At 42.0% G+C, this 22,165-nt stretch overlaps 1 protein-coding gene across 2 annotated transcripts in view; it reads right to left on the reverse strand.

Annotated features, from left to right (window-relative positions):
- The window catches only part of SMAD9 (SMAD family member 9), a 62,939-nt gene that overhangs the window by 18,506 nt on the left and 22,268 nt on the right, over positions 1–22,165 (reverse strand). Inside the window, exons 1-3 of one of the 2 annotated variants that reach the window (XM_005687505.3) lie at positions 15,020–15,055; positions 7,378–8,014; positions 953–1,210 (exon numbers count right to left, since the gene is read on the reverse strand). In XM_005687505.3, the coding sequence (XP_005687562.1) occupies positions 953–1,210; positions 7,378–7,789 (670 nt within the window). In that variant the 5' untranslated portion in view covers positions 7,790–8,014; positions 15,020–15,055. Of the gene's footprint in view, positions 1–952; positions 1,211–7,377; positions 8,015–15,019; positions 15,056–22,165 lie in introns of those variants that run through there. The other variant, XM_018056661.1, reaches the window with a different exon arrangement.

Raw genomic sequence — 22,165 nt, forward strand, 5'->3', positions numbered from 1 at the left:
TGGATTGCTGAGAGAGGCAGTCAGAGAGGAGGCCTACCACTGATTCCACTACACTGCCTGCCCGCAGGCCACATCTTCCTGGTTATGTTAGAGAAGTATTTTATAGTCTTACTTCTAATTCCTTAAATTAAAAAAGAAAAATCCCTGGAAATTCCCAAGGATGATGTTCAAATCCATCTAGTTTCTCAGAGCTCCTGCACCCCAGGCAAGGCTTGCAGATGATAAGAGCTCAAAATATCTGTTAAATACATGAGCATAGGAAGACCTGAATGAGGTGGATGATAGCAGCCAGCACCAAATGCATTCACGCATGTCTGCAGGAACTTGTCAGCTCCTGATATTCCTTATTTTACTAGAAGAAACTGATAACTCATACCAAGTGAAGCAAGTCAGAGAAAGACAAATATCATATGATATTGCTTATATGTGGCATCTAAAAAAAGGCTACAAAGGAACTCATCTATAGAACAGAAATAGAGTTATATATGTAAAAAATAAACCTATGGAAAAAAACTTATGGTTATTGGGGGTAGAGAGGGGAGGGATAAATTGGAAGACTGAGATTGACACATACATACATACATACATACACACTGCTATATATAAAACAGCTAATTAATAAGGACCTACTGTTATAGCACAGGGAACTCAATACACTATAATGACCTATATGGGGAAAGAATCTAAAAAAGAGTGGAATACGTTTATCTTTGCTATACACTTGAAATTAACCAACACTGTAAATCAATTACACCCCAATAAAGTTTTTTAAAAAAGAAAAAAGAAACTGATAGCTGCTCCAAAATGGATTGAGTCCTGATCAAGAGGGTGGGCAGGGTCCAAGGGCCCCTAGAGCCTGCGGTTTGAACTGCAAGTGACAAAGCATGCTCACGATGGCCCCGCCCACACAACCGCGTTGGCTCGCATCCCAGGAGACGGGGCGGGCACTGACCTGAGTGCTGGAAGGGGCTCTCCGGCTCGGAGGGGCTGCCCGGGGAGTGGGGGTAGCCGGCCGTGCAGGGGGACGGCGGGAACGGGGCCCCGGGCGACGGCGGGAAGGCTGGGCACGGAGGCTGCTGGAAGGAGTCGGGGTAGGTGGCGTTGTGCGGCATGAGAGGCTCGCTGTGCAGGGACGCGCTGCGGAACTTGGCCAGGAGGCTGAGCTGCGGGTTGTACTCGCTGTGTCGGGGTACCAGCACGGGCGGCAGCACTGGGGGAGGAAGAACCGATGCGTTAGATCCTCGGCTCGGCGTCCCCAAATACAGAGTGGACGCGGGCTGCTGCGGTCTGTCCACTCGGGCCACAACCTGTCCATCATTCTGTGTGCTCCTCCTGGCACTGTCCAAGATGGTCCCATCTCTTCTCCAAAAGGGAGCTTGGCAATCAAGCTAAAGCAATGGTTTCACTCCTCGCAGCCAATTTAGGAAAAGTTTAGAGGAGAATCCTCCTAATGTTAGTAGTCTGCTGCTGCTGCTGCGTCGCTTCAGTCGTGTCCGACTCTGTGCAACCCCATAGACGGCAGCCCACCAGGCTCCCCCGTCCCTGGGATTCTCCAGGCAAGAACTCTGGAGTGGGTTGCCATTTCCTTCTCCAATGCATCAAAGTGAAAAGTGAAAGGGAAGTCGCTCAGTCTTGTTTGACTCCTAGCAACCCCATGGACTGCAGCCCACCAGGCTCCTCCGTCCATGGGATTTTTCAGGCAAGAGTACTGGAGTGGGTTGCCATTGCCTTCTCCAGTTAGTAGTCTAAGAACTGCCTATTCATTCCCACAGCAGAAATGACTAGAGCTGCCCTGTTGCCTGACCTTCTGGGGATCTAATCATTCACCTCTTCTGATTCTGCCATTAAAGTGTTTTTTCTTTCTTTTCTTTCTTTTTTTTTTTTTTTACTCAAAATCAGTTTCTATTGCTCATGATGAAACCCCAAGTCATGCCCTGGATATTTTTATTTAGATATTAATATCTCAGGAACTGTGTTGAATTATTTAGATGACTAGCCTAAATTTTTAGGCTCCATGGTGCTGGTTAAGTAAAAATATTCTACTTGTCTTTACCAGAAAGATTTAAAGGTAACTAAAAATTATAAAGTAAAAGATAAACAGTGAATAATAATAAAAGTGAATAAGTAGAAGATGAAGCAGTAATAGAGAACTTATCTGTTCATTTTAGTATGTTTCTCTCTGGGTTCCCTACTTTAAAAAGAGCATGAGTGTTTTTGCTCCTGATTCAACACAAAAACAAGGACAGATGCAATTCTCAAGAGCAAGCATTGTCCAGACATCCCTAGTGCCCACTGGCTTCTGAAGTGTCCCCAGGCTTGGCAGAAAGAAGTTATTCCATGGAGTGTTGTTGAGGGGTGAGCTGGGACCAACTTAAGGTGCAGAAGGAGAAGCAGGGGAAACAGACAGAGGAAGTGATCAAAGAAACAACAGGGGAAAATGTCTCGGAGCCTGAAGAAGGGTCTGTGTCATCAGATTGAAAACAGCCACAGAGTATACAGGCCAACGAGGGAAAAAAGATCCATCATAGTCATACCATCTTGAATTTCAGACATCTAAGGACAAAAGCTCCCAGCGGATCACCTCAAAGTCACCACAAGGACATAAGAAACCAATTTATGACTTCCCGTCATCGAAGCTGGACCGCAAAAGGTAACACACTGGACTTCTCCGGTGTCCAGTGGTTAACAATCTGCCTGCCGATGCAGGGGACAGGGGTTCGATCCTTGAGCCAGCAACTAGATCCCACATGATGTGGAACAACTAAGCCCAGGTGCCAAAGCTACTGAAGCCCCAGCTCTAGAACCCATGCTCTGCAACAAGAGAAGCCTCCGCAATAAGAAGCCTTGCACTGCAATGAAGATCTGGGTCAACGAAAAAATAAAATAAATAATTTTTTAAAAGGCAATGGACTAATAATCTTCCAAAGGGAAATAATTTGTACCCCCAAATACCACACTGGAAATTAATATAATAGCAAAAAATAACAATATTATATTAACTTAAATAATAATATAATATAAACCAAAATATAGATTGAGAAAAGGAAGAAAGGATAAAGGTGATATAAATTAACTAAATCTTCACCTTTTATGTTAGAGTCAATGAAATTAGCTAAAAGTGATAAATTTGGAAATAGATGTATAAGCATATTATTTAGAATTATCTATTTTTTTTTTTAGTAATAATGGAGAGAGCTAGCAGAAGAACCAAGCAAGAATGATTAAAAGAAATTGTTCCTGGAGATAGCTGAGGTAGCACTTGTTTCAAATCACTCTATGGATTTCTCATCACCTGCAAGTATCTATAAAAACTTTCATAAAAAGTAACTATTTTGGAGTAAACAGACAATAAGATAATAACTGTTCTTAGACAATAAGAACAGTATGGTAACAATAATATCCATCACAAATTCCACCATTTACCTACTATCATACAGTTATCTCTTCTTAACAAGCAATTATTTTCAGTTCTACAGGTAGAATATAAACTCCAAGAGGCAGATGAACAGTTTTAAGCTGCTGCTAAGTCGCTTCAGTCGTGTCTGACTCTGTGCAATCCCAGAGACGGCAGCCCACCAGGCTCCCCTGTCCCTGGGATTCTCCAGGCAAGAACAGTGGAGTGGGCTGCCATTTCCTTCTCCAATGCATGAAAGTGGAAAGTGAAACGGAAGTCGCTCAGTCGTGTCCGACTCTTAGCGACCCCATGGACTGCAGCCTACCAGGCTCCTCCGTCCATGGGATTTTCCAGGCAAGAGTACTGGAGTCGGGTGTCATTGCCTTCTCTGAGTTAAACCACTACAAATGAGGGTGGCAGGGAAACAGTGATTTCTTCCTCCTTTAAAAGCCAGTATTTGCATATATTGCCTTATGACATTATAGAACAATCCTCAATATCATGATGCAAAAATGACACAGACGATAAGCCATTCAATCTCCTTTTATGTATTCCATGAATACAGAGGAATAAAAAGATGTCTTGCCTCATGAATACTCTGAAAGTGAGGGGCTGACATACTGAATGACATATGGCTTATTTTTCAATGATGCTTCTTGAGCACAGTGTTAACAACGATCAAATAAACACTCACTTTTCTTTTCTGGATGAAGAATTTGAATACTCTGTGACTTCAGTTCTAATATACCTATAGGGTATCCTTAATATTGATAAACAGAATTCCTCATATCTGAATGCAGAGACCTTCATTCCTCCATGGCTTGCAGATCTGAGGCACCAAAAGAGAAGATGAATTTGTCTTTATTGAGACAAACATCTTGATAATGTATTTCTATCATCTGAGTAAACTAAAGGCAGTGGAGATTTGTAAGGAAAACTGATAGTATCATCAGAGTTATAATTCAGCCTGAGAAGATCCATTAACCTTCGGATTGCACTGATCATATTTGTAAATACTTTCACTCAAAGCACAGCTGTCTTAGCCCCTGTGGACTACTAGAATGTATAGACCATAGACTGGGAAGCTTATAAACAACAGAAATCTCTTTCTCACAGTTCCAGAGGCTGGAGAGTCCAAGAAGGGGATGCAGCCTGGTCAGCTTCTGGGCAGAGCCCTCTTCTCGGCTGTAGGCTGCCTTCTCATTGAGTCCTCATACAGGAAAGGACAAAGGTTCTCTCTGGGGACCCGTTTATAAGGACACTAATCCCACTCATGGGGGTCTGGCTTCATGATCTAGCCATCTAAAGGCACTGCCTCTTAATACGATATAATCTTGGGCATGAGGTTCTCAATATATGAATTTGGGGGGACACAGATATTCAATCTAGAGCAATAGCTATTCTTAATCACTCAGTTCTATTCCTGTGTGACAACTGCTGCTTGCAAATAAGACCTAGTGAGCTTACAGACATTGGTCTCAATGTGTGCTCAGTCGCATCTGATTCTTTGTGACTCCATGGACTGTAGCCTGCCAGCCTCCTCTGTCCATGGGATATCCCAGGCGAGAATACTGGAGTGAGTCACCATTTCCTCCTCCAGAGGCTCTTCTCAACCCGGGGATTGAACCTGAGTCTCTGGTATCTCCTCCACTAGCAGGTGGATTCTTTACCACTGAACCACCTGGGAAGCCCCTCAACATGATGCTACCTTTTAAATACCACACTATCTAAGCATGACCTGGGGGCAGATAATGGAAGGAGTTAACTGTCTATAAGGGACTGCAGAGCAAAGCTGAAAAAAGCTTTTGTATCTTTTTCAAAAGTCATGTGGTTTTGATAATGTGTGGGAATTTAACACAGAGGAGAAATTATACTAAAATCACCTCCGGCTGCATGAAGAAAAATCGTTATGAGCCCTGAAAACATTTTTGCAAGGCTTCTACCAGACACAAGCCACACAGAGTGAGGTCTGAGGACTAGTGAGACTTTACCAGCTGTTGGGTGCCAGTCCATCCAGATACAAGTATTCAAACTGAAAGTTTGTGTTTAGAAACTTAATGGCCACTTGACAGAGTAATTTTATATCTGTTGAAATGAACAGTAAGAAAAAATATTGAGGTTGTATTTTTTAAAATCAAGCTTGTATTTTTAAGCCTTTTAAAAATTTCATCTGCCCAGTAATTTATTTGTATTGTAAAAATATTGATATTTGATAGATTGGAAGCTTTTTAAAAACTGGTGCTTCACTGCAGATAGTTTGAAAAGCACTAAAATAGATCATTTTAGTAGGTTGTGAGAAGAAAAAAAAATATCTAGAATGCAGACTTCAAGGTTCCAAGCATGGGTGGTCAAAAGATGAGAGATTTCAAAGGCAAAACTTCAGTTGTTTTATGGTAATTAGGGACCCAGCACATTTGCTGAACATTAGCATCTTTCATTGTTCTCAAAATATTGACTTTAAGCCTGGCCAGAAAGCTAGATATAAAATTTGTCTTTTTATTTAAAAAATCAAAGTTAGGAATAAAAAAAGCTTAAACATCACCTTAAAATTAATACCATATTTAGCCATCTTTCATCTTGGAAACTCAAACCTAAAATACCAAGAAATGAAACCTGCCATATGTAAAAACATTCATATTATTATTCCTGAAAAACCTCACATAATATGAAAAATGAAAACATCAAATAATCCTTTAAAATCAGGGTTTCGAGTGTTCAAAAGGAACGCCTGATACATCTTACAAACACATCTAATAACTACATTACTGAGGAAGAGAAAAATGATTTCCTGATGAACATTTTTCATGGGATGTATTATTCTGAATGCTTACTATAACTCAAATCTTAGAAACCAAAAAGAATCAAGTCTTTTCTGTCATAAACTCCTTAATGACATGTTTTTAAAGTAGATGGAGAAAGCCCAGAGAGAAGCAAGAAAGAGAAGAAAGCAAAGAGGTATATGATGTAGGGGAAACATTGGATTCACCACGAAGGTGGGCCTTTTTCATCATGGTCTCATCCTGTATCCTGAGTGACATGACTGTGAGAAGCGTCCACCCTCAGGCAGGTAACATCCTTGACATCAGTTTAACAGCATGATGGCAAGATTTAGGGGCCTGAAAGGTCACCTCACTAAGACTGCTCTAGGCTGGGCAGGACTTAACAGGGATGGCTACAAGGTTAACTGAATCTGGGAGGGAGCCAGGCGGCTGCTGGACTCCCCCACCACCTGCGTTCCTAGACAGAACCGCCTCCTGATGGCCATGGGCTGCTTCCCAGAGCGCATGAGCCGGCCCCTCCAGGAATGGGGAGAGGAAGCTCCCTCAAAAACTGCATCCCTCTAGCTGCAGAACACTCCACTCCACTCAAAGAGAAAAGCAGTCAAACTGTTACACCAGTGTGAAGGAACAAAGATGAACACCGGACTTACACACACGTGCGTGCCTGAAACGTTTTAGGATTAATACTTTCCTATATTTAAAGTCATATTTAAGAAGAGCTTCCAATCTCCCCTCCCTGCCATTATTTTCAGTCTTGGAAGGGTTTCCAGCAACTCTTCCATCATCTGCTTAGTTTAGAGGACATCTCTGCTTACTTTAGCGTGGGGAGAGTGCAGCTGGTTTAGTTCAGTACAGCTGAGTTCAAGGGGAGGAATTGGGGAGAAAGATTTTTAAAAAAAAAAACAGTTGATCACGTCAAGGCCATATTTAGACCTTTCAAGAACTGGACGATGACTCGAAAATACATCAAAATAAAATGGCATTTTCCAAAATCACACAAAGCTTACATCTATACTGAAATGAAAGATCTTCTAAGTTATTCTGACTACAAAATTTTGGATCGGCCTCTCCAAACAACCTCCCTCTTCCTGTCTCTCTTGCAGTGGTGGTAGGGGGTTCCTTCTCCTGACGGCGGCCCATGGCTCTCCACTAACCGGGAGGCGCCCTCTTACCTGTCACAGTTAAACCATGAGGGAAACCCACCTGGCGTCTCCACGCGGCGGTAGTGGTAGGGGTTGATGCACACCTCTTTCTGCTTGGAGCCGAATGGGAACTCGCAGCACTCCAGCGGCTTCAGCTCGTGGTGAGACTGCAGGTCCGGCCAGCGCCACACCCGGCAGTAGATGACGTGGGGCAGCCCCTTGCGGTGGGACACTTGCAGCCGCCCGTCCAGGGAGCGGGGAATGGTCACGCACTTGCTGGGCTGCCCTGGGCAGCTGAGCGCCCTCTCCAGCTCATCCATGGCTCCTTTCTTCTTCTTTAACTTCTTCACTAAAGAGTCCACCGCTTTCTCCGCCCACTTTTCCTCTTCATCTCCTTGCTTCCAGCCGAGCAGTCTCTTCACTGCCGGGCTGGTGAAGGAGAAGAGGGAGCTGATGGGGGTGCTGGAGTGCATAAGAGGGGGGAACTGCAGGCGTCCGGTGCACACAGGAGCTGGACCCACAGCCCTTCACTGCCTGCAGGGCCCGAGTGAAGTGAGCAGGGACACTCCTTGGGAGGTCATAGGTCCCAAGTCCCCAGGGACGTCATAGGTCTTCCCTTTCTTCTGGAAGTGACTGTGACCAGTGAAGGCTGGGAAGCAGTTGACTTTCTCCAAAGCCCTGGGGTGGGCAGGACAACTCTGGGGGGAGGAAAAAAAAAAAGACTTCAGTGAACCTCATTGGGACAATTTTCAGAAAAGGGTAAAGGTTGGGTGTAAGAGAGAAAATATTTTTCAGATGTTCTATACTTGAAAATACTTAGGATTTCCCTGGCGGTCTGGTGATTAAGAATCCACCTGTCAATGCAGGAGAAATGGGTTCAATCCCTGCCCTGGGAAGATCCCATATACCACAGGGCAAATCAGCCACAGGGCAAATCACGCACCACAGCTGCTGAACCCACACGACAGCCCGAGAGCCACAGCTACAGAGCCTGCGAACTGCAACTACTGAAGCCCGAGTGCCCTAGAACCACGCTCCCCGAAAAGAGACGCCTTCGCAATGAGGGAGCCTGCACGCCACAAGCAGAGTAGCTTGGGCTTGATGCGATTAAGAAAGCCCGTGTGCAGCAACACAGACCCAGGACAGCCAGAAATTAATTGATTAAAAAAAATAAAGGCAGACACCAAAAAAAAAAAGAAAACTCTTATTAGTCATCTTGACTCTTTCTTCTGTTTTATGCCCTATTCCAAGTCTTGGTAACTCTGCCTTCAAAACGTCTTTCAAGTTTGGGAGCTTTCTCTCCATTTCTGCCAACATCTAAGCCGTGCCCCACCTGACCTCTCCCCTTGATCACTGCAACACCTCTGAAGGAGCTCCTCTCTTCCAATTCTAATCCATGGCTAGAGGAGCCTGGTGGACTACAGTCTACAGGGTCGCAAAGAGTTGGACACAATGGAGGGATTAACACAGTAATCTCACCACTCATTTATGCTTCCAAACTACATTATAGGATAGTGGTTCTCAAAATGTGACCCAAGGACCCCTGGAAGTCAGAGAGTCCCCTTCAGGGGACTGTGAGAGCCTCTCTTTTCCAACTAACACATCTGGGTGCACTAAACCTTCCTCCATATACTTCAACCCAAACAACAGATCACAACGGATTGTTTGCAGGAGCAGTTATGAGAATGCAAGTGTCATAGTCAACCAGGCATTAAGGAGACTTGCAAAAATACAAAATAATAACAACTTTTCATTATTGGGGGGGGTAAAAACTGATTTTTAAAAAATAAAAATGTTTATGTTATTAATAATATATAATGAGTTTGTCATTGTCTTTAATAAGTCAGTAAATGTTCTAAGCTTTTCAGTCTTAATTTCTAACATGGTACCAAAAAAAAAAAAAAAAAAAAAGAGCCACATCAACAACGGTTCTTTGGAGTTCTCAATAATTCTTAAAAGTAGAAAGGGGTCATAAGACCAGAACGTTCTAGAAGTTACACACAGTCACACACACAACACGCACACTGTCACTTTTGTTATTCTCCCTCAAAATCAGCTGAACTTTTCTTTGCCGTCTCATCCCAAGGAGACATTCCTCTCCAGTTATTCAACAGTCCCATTTAAACTTCCTGAGGTACCTCTGCATTTCCTCTTCTGTGAAAAAATAGCCGGCTTAAACAAAACCCTCTGCTTCTTCCAGATTTTAGAAACCAGCTCCCTTGTTTCCCTTGTAAAGTGGTTGCTGGTAGGATTTTGGAGAAAGCTGACTCATTTTAGTATCTTGGACTCAATCTAGTTCATCATCTCCAACAACTGCGTGTTTAATACGCATGAGACGTAATTTTCCCCTCTGCCTCCCTGGAGTCGCACCTTTCTGGGTTCAATTACAGACATGTCTTTGGACAGAGGGGCTGTCACAACGCCTGCTCTTACGATGATCAGCAGGCAGCTCTGTGAAGAGGGGTTACTGGTGGCTCAGACAGTAAAGAACCTGCCTGCCAGCGCAGGAGACCCGGGCTCAATCCCTGGGTCAGGAAGATCCCCGGAGAAGAAAGCGGCAACCCGCTCCAGTGTTCTTGCCTGGGAAATCCCATGGACAGAGGAGCCTGGTGGGCTACAGTCCACGGGGTCTCAAAAGACTAGGGCATGACTTAGGAACTAAACAACAATAACAAAACTCTGTGAGGAGGATGGCATTCTGATTACACAAAAATGGGTGACGTTCAGTAAACATGAAGCAGCACGTACATCGCTTCATTCCTTATGTAGACTTCAGTTAGCCCTGGATACAGAGAGGGGGTCAACTAGGGGGAAAGGAGAGTTAAAGACTCCGTAGCTGTTCTTTCTCTCCTGGCAGTTTGACTTACACTCAGTTTTATTTGGAAAGGTTGATTTTGTGGCTTAACAATCATGAATTTATAAAGTATAGTTAAGTCACTGTGTTCGAGCTCTGTTTACTTAATTGAGACAGGCTGCCTTAAAGCAATCGTTGAAGAGGATGAAGGGCTCTGAGGAGGAAAAGCAACATGACACAAAATAACCTGAACCTCAAAAGAGCTCTGAATTCTGCTTAGTTTTACATCGAATTTTTTATTAGTAAATCGTGGCATAACTCTTGAAGCTTAGGCCATCAGTAGAAAACAGCTGCTAATAAAGATGTTCAGTAGAGTTAAACTAAAAGACCCTTTAGAAAAACTTTTGCTCCAGGAAACAAATCACAGTTCTGCAAACCCAGGTTTGCTGCTATTGTTTTAACTGCTCCGATCTACTAATGGCCTGGGAAATCAATTTATTGGAACAAATTGCTTTTGTAAAAAAAAAAAAGACCCTATTGCAGTGCAGCTAAGAAAGAAAGAATAGGTATTATTTCATGTAAAAGCTTTATCCAGAGGTATGTCTTCTGTGTGCGTGTGTGTGGGCACGTACGTGCAAGTATCGAGGGTCACTCTGCAAAATTTGTTTGTTATTGTGGGTTACAGTATAAAAATGTTTGAAAAGCATTACTCCTAAATGATACATTTCCTCAAGCCACGTCTGTTTGAGCTTTACCCTGATGAGTGACTTTCGGGGTCCACCATCCCTCCTTGTCCCCTGGGGAAATTCCAACTAGTCAAGAATCTAGGGTCTGGGAACCCTGGCTCTGCAGTCTGATTTCACTGCCACATTTCAAATCTTTATGAGTCTCACCATGGCTCCAAAACTATGGTTTTATTGCCACAAGACACAGCTCCTGTTCCATCACACAGAGCCCTTGCCTTAGGGGGTAGGCTCCAAAGAGTCAACTTTAGAATCTCTGAGTAACAAACACCAAATTCATAATAGTGACCTCTGGATAGGGAAGGAAAAGAATACAAAATACCAAAAGGTTATAGTTAAGGAATTAAACTTAATATCTTGCAAAAAACTGTAACGGAAAAGAATCTGGAAAAGAATATATAAAAATAGTTGTTGGTTAGTCACTAAGCTGGGTCTGACTTTGTGACCTCATGGATTGTAGCCTGCTAGGCTCTTCCGGCCATGGGATTTCCCAGGCAAGAATACAGGAGTGGGCTGCTATTTCCTTCTCCAGGAGATCTTCCAGACATAGGGATCGAACCTTCGTCTCCTGAACTGGCAGGTGGATTCTTTACTGCTGAGCCATTGGGGAAGCCCATATGTGTACACAGACACACACAGACACACACACACACACACACACACACACGCTGCTGCTGCTGCTGCGTCGCTTCAGTCATGTCCGACTCTGTGTGACCCCATAGACGGCAGCCCACCAGGCTCCCCCGTCCCTGGGATTCTCCAGGCAAGAACTCTGGAGTGGGTTGCCATTTCCTTCTCCAATACATATACACATATATGTGTATAACCGAATCCCTCTGCTATATACCTGAAACTAACACAACATTGTGAATCAAACTTTAAAAATTTTTAACAAAAACACAAAGTAAATTGAAAATACATAAATTTAGGTTCTGTTTAAGAATAGTTAAGGTCTAATAAAGCTGACTGGTGGGTCCACAGATGTTCAAAATATGATGCTCTACACTTGTTTGATGTATATATTTTTAATAGGAAAACTAAGTGCAAAAAAACATATCAAACTTGGGCTCTTAGTAACACTAAGGCTTCAGGTTCCTGTCAATGTTAATAGTTATGATTTGTCCAGGGGTGCAGTTTAGGGTTCCTGAAGGTTATCCCATTCTCATTCCTATAATACTGTCGCCACTAGCAGAACAAAGGGGCCTCACTTATCTCCAGCTGGTCATCACTGACATCCACCATGCAGGCCACCCCCACCCTGCCCAAGTCTGTCCAGGAGTGTCAATCTGACTCAAAACAGCTTTCTACTGTCAGATAATTTAGGTTTGCAAAGACTATATGCTCTAACCTAGAGCAAGCTCTAACCTCCTGAAAATACCACTGGTGAGACTCATAATAATTTTAGTAATTAACACACAGCATCCCGGGGAGCCATTAAAAAACTGTCACACAAATAGGAGGTGGGGGGGGGGGCGTTACTAAAGTTTGTCCATACTCCATCACTATAAAGTACAAAGAAGAATGAAAAGGAATAAACTGTGACGATGAATGTATGCGCAGCATTGATATACAAAAATAACCAGATGACTTCTACAAAATATAACAAGAGCTACAGAGAGAGGCAATAAGTGACGTAGGAAGAGGAACCCTTGGCCCAACTCAGGGGGTTCTGGAAGGTTCCAAAGATGGTCTCTGAGCTGCACCAGGAAGGCTTTAAGTCACAGTTAAAAGATAACCTAGCTAGGCAGGTGAGGACAACTTCCTAATAAGCTTTTCGTGGTTAAACTCTCACTTCTGTAAGGAAGCTGTAACGCTGCCATAGCCTGACTGTGTGATCTTGAATGAGTCTTGTGTTCTCTCCGGGGCCCCTCATTTCCTCATCTGTGGATCAAGAAGGGCTCAGCCTCATGGGGAGGGTCTGTCTGGGCACTGGGTCCACGATCCCATGTGGTGTCACAAGGGATTACACAACCACCACATGTAATCCCCCACATGGACTGTTTTTCTCCCACTTTAAAGTGAAACCAAACGATTTGCTTGTGCTAAAGGAATGGGAACACCACACTTCCACAACACATTTCCAATAGCATGAAGAATATACTTCTTTGTCCACTGCACTTGCTTTTACTGAGTGAAACAAGCCTTCCTCGATGCTAATGGGCCACTTGCCTCTACCCCTCTCTTCTGCCAAGCAATGAAGTATTTTGTAGCCATTATGCCAAGATATTACTACCATGTTCATTTCAAATAGTATTTTGCACCTTTAAATATTTGTTCAAATTCTGTTTCAGGGGAGCGTAAGGATGAGTGACAAGGGGAAACAGTTACTTTTCTCTCAGCTGTTGGTGCTATGCTCCTACCACTGGGGAGTCTGAAAGTAAAGCTTTTCCCCCATGAAGACATATCACATTGGACCGGGGCAAAACAGCTTCTCTCCATGGCTGTCAAACCGATCCTTTTTATGACAAATGTCATCTACCAATTATAGCACAGTGCCCACTTTTCTCTCCAGCTTTCTGTTTCTTCCCAGCATTATTTTTATCAGCCCCAGGGAATAAGAGTGAAAACACAGGCGTGGTGTGATTGGGTCTACCACCATTTTTGGCGCCTGCATCCAGGCATTCACGAGGCCAGACATCCACACACGCCATCTGTTGACCATCAGAGCTTTCCTTCTGTGGGTGGAAGGGAAAAAGCAGCAGGGCCATGCCTTCTCCGGTTCACTCATGGTTCACTTCACACACTCACAGCACAAACCAGTACTGGACGCTCTTTTTCTGGCAACTGAGTTTTACAATAAACCCGAACTGAGTGAGCCAAACAACTTCTCATTTCCAAGTTTTTTAAATAAACAGAACCACTTAAAAGGAAACAGCACTATGGATAGCCAATAAACACAGGAAAAGATGCTCAACATCACTAATTATTAGAGGAATGCAAATCAAAACTACAATGAGGTATCACCTCACACCAGTCAGAATGGACATCATCATAAAATCTAAAAAGGCTGGAGAGGATGTGGAGGAAAGGGAACTAAATCTCCTATGCTGTTGGTGGGAATGTAAACAGATACAGCCATTATGGAGAACAGAATGTAGATTTCTTCAAAAAAAACTAGGAATATATCTACCATATGACCCAGAAATTCCACTACTGGGAACACACTCTGAGAAAGCCACAATTATAAAAGACACATGTACCCGCAATGTTCACTGCAGCACTCTTTACAGTAGCCAGGACATGGAAGCAACCTAGATGTATACCTACAGATAAACGGATAAAAAAGATGTGGTGTGTGGAATAATGAGTAATGGAATATTACTCAGCCATAAAAAAAGAATCAGTCTGAGTCAGCTCTAGTGAGGTGGGTGAACCTAGAGCCTGTTATACAGAGTGAAGTAAGTCAGAGAGAGAAAAACAAATTTCATATATTAATTAATGCATACATACGAAATCTAGAAAAACGGTATTGATGAACCTATTTGCAGGGAAGGAATGGAGACACAGATGTAGAAAACAGACCTGTGGACACAGTGGGGGGAAGGAGAGAATGGGATGAGTGGAGAAAGTAGCATCAATATAGATACACTACCCATGTGTGAAACAGACAGCTGGTGAGAAGCTGCTGTGTAACACAGGCAGCCCAGTCTGGTGCTCTGAGATGACACAGAGGGGTGGAGTCAGGGAAGGAAAGGAAGGCTTAAGAGGGAGTGAACAGGTTTCCCTGGTGGCTAAGACGGTAAAGAATTAGCCTGCAATGCAGGGTTTCAATTCCTGGGTCGGGAAGAACCCCTGAAGAAGGGAATGGCAACCCACTCCAGTATTCTTGCCTGGAGAATCCCAATGGACAGAGGAGCCTGGCGTGAAGTCCAAAGGAACACAAAGAGCCGGGCATGAATGAGCAACTAACATTTTCACATGGCTGACTCTGTTGTTGTACAGTAGAAATCAACACAACATTGTAAAGCAATTTTCCTCCAATTAAAAATGGAAGGGTGGGGGAAAAGAAAGCAGAACTAACCATGGGCACTCACCATGATTTAACTGTACATTATTCTATACTCAGATCTAATTTGGCTGGATAAAAGTGTGAGAGAAATGAGACTTTAAGTTGTTGGTTTAAACTGAACTTCTGTTACCAGTTACTCAATCTTATTTCTACTTACTTGGTCTCCCTGGAAGATCCAACTGGTGAATTCAATCCTGAAGAAAATAAAAATAAAAAATTACCACTTAAGGTGAATTCCTTGGTTGTCTGCTCTGGAGCATATGGAACCACTGAACAGTCCCTCAAGGGCATTGCCTCTTGGTCAACCCAGACAAGAAAAGTTCTACATCACCAACCAGGCTGTACACTCCTGTGTCCATGCTGCATGGGCCACTCCAGAAACATCCAGGACAGAACACTGTAACTTCATTATTTTTTTTGTTTTTAAATTTCTCAACCTCATCAATTTTTAGGGGTTTTGAAGAAGCCTCTTTTTATTTTCTAAAAATTGAGGTATAATTGCTTTACAATTCTTGTGTTCGTTTCTGCTGTACAATGCAGTGAGTCAGCTAAATGTATGCATATATCCCCTCTCTCTTGGACCTCCCTCCCATCCTCACCATCCTACCCATCCAGGTCATGACAGAGTACTGAGCAACCTTGTCAATTCTGACCCTCTAATCCATAGCCAGCATGAAGTACACCTTGGTATCCCCTCCAAAAAACAGTTTACTATAGAAATTTAGAATCTGAACACACTTTCCAAAAGAACATTTAACCCCCTTGAAGGAACAGACTGTTTTCTTGACTACTTCTGTATCACTTTTTTGTATATCAGTAATTAATATGGCTTTGAAAGGGTAAAAAGAGACCCCAAAGAACACCTATCTAGAAAATAGTTGGCTGTTATTATTACTATTGGAACATATATATCATGTCGTATTATTGAAGAGAAACCAGACTTAAAACACACACATACACAAATACACAGATGTATTCAGATCGGTCCTCACTTAAACTAGCCTGTCATCCCTACATGTTCCAAATGAATGGCAGTCACAAGTTTGTCTTGTAAGGTATAAGTAACTACCTCATACACATACCAGTTTAATGTCATTGGATAAACATGCCAATTGGTGGATAAACATGGAAACGGTGTCATGATTTCACACTCTGGGAAAGAGGTTTTTCTAACCATTTTCAGAGACTTCCTACAAATCTGTGAGAGGGAAGTTTCCATTCACCAGTCCCTTAGTGAGCATCCTGAGCCACGGGGAGAATCCCTCCTGCCCAGAGTGTCAAGTTGACAGACATGCATTGTTATAACAAGGGCTCCCATGGTGGGATTTCAGGGCACCTCTGAAGGCCTTCCCTGGTGGCTCAGCAGTAAAGAATCTGCCTGCCAATGCAGGAGATAAGGGTTTGATCTCTAGGTTGGGAAGATCCCCTGGAAACCAGTATTGTTGCCAGGGAAATCCCATGGACAGGGGACCCTGATGGGCTACAGTCCACGGGGTTGGAACGAGTCAGACATGACTTAGCGACTAAACAATAACAATAATGGACCTCTGAGGAGCCTCCAGTTGGCGCAGTGGTAAACAATCCATCTACCAATGCAGGAGATACAGGTTCAATCCCTGGGTCAGGAAGATCCCCTGGAGAAGAAAATAGCAACCCATTCCAGTATTTTTGCCTAAGTTTGATGAATGGAAAAGCCTGGTAGGCTACAGTCCATGGGGTCTCGATAGAATCAGACATGACTGAGCAACTAAACAATAACAACAATGGGTCTCAACTATTGGCTCTTACTGGGAGATATATGGATTTTTCTAGGCAGACAATCCACAGGTAATTTTCTTCAAATTCTTAAAAGAACTTGTGACCACCAAAAGATTTTCTTAAAAAAAAAAAAAAAAGACCCACTGAATTAGAAGAAAGAGAAGGATAAAGTATGAGAGAGAAGGAGAAAAAGCTGAAGAAACTAAAGAGAATAGCTGACTGTTCAAACTGAATTAGGTGCTGGCGGCGGAGGCCTTGGGGACAGTCTTTAAAAAGACTAGAGGAAGAGGATTCTAAGAAGATGGCAGAGTATGAAGCACCAGGAAACTGTCTCCTCACCCAGACAACTATTACACTAGCAGAATCTGTCTCGTAATTATTTCGGAACTCTGGTCAATTGAAGGCTTGCAACTTCAGGTGAAGTCAGTTGAAAGCTATGGTTTTTCCAGTAGTCCCGTATGGATGCAAGAGTTGGACTATAAAAAAGGCTGAGCCCTGAAGAACTGATGCTTTCAAACTGTAGTGCTGGAGAAGACTCTCGAGTCCCTTGGACAGAAAGGAGACCAAACCAGTTAATACTAAAGAAAATCAACACTGAATAGTTACTGGAAAGGACTAATGCTGAAAATGAAGCTCCAATACTTTGGCCACAAGATGCAAAGAACCAGCTCATTGGGAAAGACCCTGAAGCTGGGAAACATTGAGGGCAAGAGGAGAAGGGGACGACAGAGGATGAGATGGTTGGATGACATCATCGACTTAAGGGACATGAGTTTGAGCAAACTCCAGAAGATAGTTAAGGACAGGGAAGCCTGGCGTGCTGCAGTCCATGGGGAACCAAGAGTTGGACAGACTGAGTGATTGAACAACAACAACAACTCACAGGACCAAATAGGGTTGCAACAAAGTAGACTTTGTGTTACTCAGAGACTAGTCTTAATTTAGACCCAATTCTAACATGCTTTACTGTATGTATTAGAATGCTTTGACTAAAATTTCATATAGGCACAAATGTATAGTGCATATTACTGAGAGTGCAATTCTTTATTTCCTCTCTTCTATATTTGTAACTCTTGGTGTGTTTATAAAACATTCCACATTCTTAAGTAAAACAGAATCCAGGTCAACTATTTCAACGTGGATGATTTATTACTTACAAATTGAAGACCCTTAGAAATCTATTTTTACTTAACTGTTTATAAACTGGTGAATAACTATTGCCCTTAAAAAAAAGTCAAACTTTCTGTACCTTAGCAACCTCAAAAGAATAAACAAGACCTTACACAACACAAGGCATCTTAAAGAAGCCCTTACTCCAAGCAATTCTGATCTATGAAAATTTGGGTTTGATGCAAATATAAATTTGGGAGATTCCTTTTCTTACAAAATGAATCATAGTAAATGTAAAATTATGATGCAATGGACAAAAATCTGATTCATATACAGCTTTTTCAGGAAAAATATCCTTTCAGTCAATAAATACTTATCAAGTTGTCTGTGTTGCAGTTCCTTGAATCAACTGTTAAACTTTACTTTTGTAAGTGTATCTGCTAGTAACAATCTAGACACCTTCGTAAAATTAAGAGATCTCACATTACATAGCTACTTTTAAAATACAAGTCTAACTTTAAAAATGTACTCTGGCCATCTCATCATCGAAACACTTTGGTTAGGCACTAAAGAACACCATTGTTAGCAAACTGCGGAACAAATCAAATTAGCTTCGGGGACGCTTTATCTTCTAAACACTTCGCCCATCGAAACACCAAACATCTTTAAAACTTTAAGAATTTTACAACTGTGCCAGCTTTTGGGGTAAGTAATATGGTATTATTTTACTGATGCAGTCAATAAACCACTTTTAAAAAATGTTCCCAGTGTGTCCTTCAGAAAACTCTGTTATTCTAACTATCAGATGATATCCATGTAGAATAGCTTAGTTCAAATTCAGAAAACAGATATTTCCCTTTTTCTAAATAGATGTTTTGAAATTGGTTTTGTAGGTAAGGTAAATATTTCTACCTTCTCATTGTTATAAAGTCATTCCAGGACACCCCGGATAGCATTCATTTTTTAACCCTGATGAGTGTTTAGGAATAGAAATCCAACACATGCATCCTCTTTTTCTCCCTCCCTCCCTCTCTCTTTCTTTTATCGTTTCTCAATAAAAGCAGTTTGGTCCCAATACAGGGAATGTGGTGTGGTGAAACAGCAGGAACAATGCATGACAGCCACTCTGCGCACAGCACAGAAACATGGTTTTCCAAAACTTTCCCTATTTTTCATTCAGAAGGTTGCATATGTCAACACAGAAGTAATGCGCAAGGAGCTTAATCGAAAAAAGATTTTTAAGTTCACTTCCAAAACTCCAGCCTGTAATTACGGTAAACACACAAGTCACCTTCCCCTTTTCCTCTTCCCACTCTGTTCCTCTGAGAAACGCAAATCGCAAATCACCGAATAAATGGCCCTTTGCCCTGTACGACCAAAAGCAACTTACTACCCTCCCTTGTGCTGAGGTGCATTGCTAGAAGTGGGGATTATTTCCAAAAAGCCCTCTAAAATATATGTGTGAAGCCATCCTGAAATAATTCTCAACATTGTCTTTCTCTCTTCCTTCCTTCCTTCCTATGAGGTACAGGTGACTTACGATACTATATTAGTTTCAGGTGTGCAATAATGATCCAATATTTTTACAGATTATACACTATACAAAATTGTTATAATTACCAGTGACTACATTCCCTGTGCTGTATATTATATCCATGTGATTTATTTATTTTATGAATGGTAGGTAGTTTGTACACATTTTCATTCATTCTTTGAATCAGTCAATGCATCTTTATTGAGTCTCTACTGTGTGATGGGTGCTGTGCTGTGCTAAAACCATGTAACAGCTCCCCAGATTTAAAGTCTTCATTACCTAAGGAATTATAAGAATCTACGTCAGGAAACCATCCCATTAAACTATTTCAAAATATTTAGAGTCTTAAAAATACAAGGAGGAGAAGGGGATATTTTTGGCTTTGCCAAATGGTTTATGGGAAGGTTTTGCTTTATTTTTATTTTAAACATAGGTGGCAAAAGAGTGATTTTATCATAAAGAGTCTAAAACTCTGGGTCAGCCCAGAAGTAATCAATTTGCTTCAGTGAACCAGGGCCAGGGAGACCCACCATCTGTAACTGGCACCCCCGGGGCAGTTTCCCTATCCCAAGACCTGTGGATGGACTGTGAGGCGTGAACTTGAACTGCTCCAACCTGTTACACTTTCCTCCAGGTGGAATCTCTGAAAAGGTAGATATGATGTAACCAAGGAAACACCACCACTTGGAGTCCTAACATTTCTGCGCTGTCAATTTCTCTACTCCTTCCATTCCATCGGGCGTCTGTAAACTGCTACTGCCCCACCTTGCAAGCAAGGGCGTCTTTAAATTTACAGCTTGGATCCTCGCCATTGAGGAATAATTCCAGAAACTAAAAACAAAACAAAAAATGGAATCTGTGCTGGAGTCAAAGTGAGCTCACCCATTGTAACGAGCTCTGTTCATTTTCAAGCTAGAAAAACTCACACCCAGAAGAATGAGAAGGTGCAAGGCAGTGTTGGGAAAGATTCTGTCAACGATAATGACAGTATCACTGAAATATATACAACATGGCATTATTGGGTGATTAGGCTTAACTGTACCGCTGACTTGAAAGATTAAACTGGAGGGAAGTTTACCTCCTGTTGGGGTCACCTAGGCCAGACAGACATAAGGAAGGTGCCTTACAAGATGACAGGTGATGGGCCATTAACCAAGAGGATAGCTGTGAATAATGAAGTCAATCACAGTGCAGAGCAAAAATTCTCCATTTGTAGATTCAGTCACTGAATCTAGACTAACAAGTAGATTTTTATGTGCCAAGGAGTCATGAAACACATCAGGAGCCAAGGGGAACTGCCCCAGCGAAAAGAGGCAGTGTAAAAACAGCAGGAAAGAGATTCTCAACCTGACAAGTGATGACAAGACCCACAAACTAGCTAAACTAGGTTCCTAACAGAAGCCTTAGATGTCAGGTTGGTTCTACAAAAGGACACATTTTGACATAATCAACCAAAACTTCTGATCAAACAGCCTGCTTTATTCTCATCAAACAGCCTGCTTTTATTTAACTGAGCCTCTCAGCTTTAAACTGGTATCAAAACTACTGATAAAAATTCGTCTTTTTCAAATGAAGCGTGTCATACTATATCAAGGACAACGTATCTGTTTTCTCAGTCAGTTAAACTGTTACTTAGCAGATAATATCTCAAGGATGCTTAACCTTAAAATAATCAAGCATTGAGGCCACAACTGAGAGAGATTACCATTTGCATACTTGAGTAGCAAAGCTAACAGAGTAACAAGCAAGATGTACTTTCAAGCAAAGAATATGTGAAGCATTTGCCAAGCAAGATCTCAAAAAGAATACAGAACAACTCAGTGTAGTCCAGTCTTCTAGAAATTCTGGCACTTCATTTGGCTAGAAATTTGTAGTCATAAGATTAGAACATAAGTCAAAATTATTAACATGTTCTCACTTGTTCATTAAGTTAATAGACTTCTTGTTGAAAACCTAATTTTATTTGAAATACCAAGTGTTGATAAGAATGTGATTAACACGTTAACTGGCTGTACCCTAATACAAAATAAAAAGTTAAAAAAGAAACGTGATTAACAAAAATTGATAGGAATAGGTTGATCAGCACTTTGGGAACAATTTGCTATCATCTTTGAAACTGAAAGTTGCATATCTTTAGACCTAGCAACTCCACATCCTGGTATATGTCCTAGACTAGTTTTCAAACCTCAGATAGAAATGGTTAATAAAATCAGTTCACTGGATTTCTATCAGGATTCTAAAAAATATACTGGATTTTTTATCAGAACCATTGCTCAGAGTAGGGAAAAATATTATATCTAGAAGTTTGAAGTGATAGTTAGGTACATAGATACACAGAGAGAAAGAAGAGGGGGAGAGAGCTATCTGTGTGTATTTCCTATTGAGTTACAGTGAAAACCATTTGGAAGGCACCACACTAAGTAACGGGCTTTCCAGGTGCTGCTAGTGGTAAAGAATCTGCTTGCAATGCAGGAGACATAAGATGCAGGTTCGATCCCTGGGTCAGGAAGATCCCCTGGAGGAGGGCATGGCAACCCACTCCAGTATTCTTGCCTGGAGAATCCCATGGACAGGGGAGGCTGGCGAGCTACAATCCGTGGGGTTGCAAAGAACTGGAAATGACTGACGCGATTTAGCACGCACACAGCACGCACATCCTAAGTGACACTATTGCATACACTATAATATTTATAGTAGCACTATTCAAAATAGCACAAATCTGTAAACAATGCATCCATCAGCTAGGGAACAAACAGATAAACAATGGAATAATCTCACAGTGAAATATCATATAGTCATAAAAATATACTAACTATATTGACAAAGATTACTCTTCCATGTTAAATGGAAAAACAAATTAGATCCTAAAAGACTACACAGAGGGTTAAATCACTTTTATGA

The sequence above is a fragment of the Capra hircus genome, chromosome 12 (genome assembly GCF_001704415.2).
Source record: "Capra hircus breed San Clemente chromosome 12, ASM170441v1, whole genome shotgun sequence".
In the NCBI taxonomy this organism is placed as follows: Eukaryota; Metazoa; Chordata; class Mammalia; order Artiodactyla; family Bovidae; genus Capra; species Capra hircus.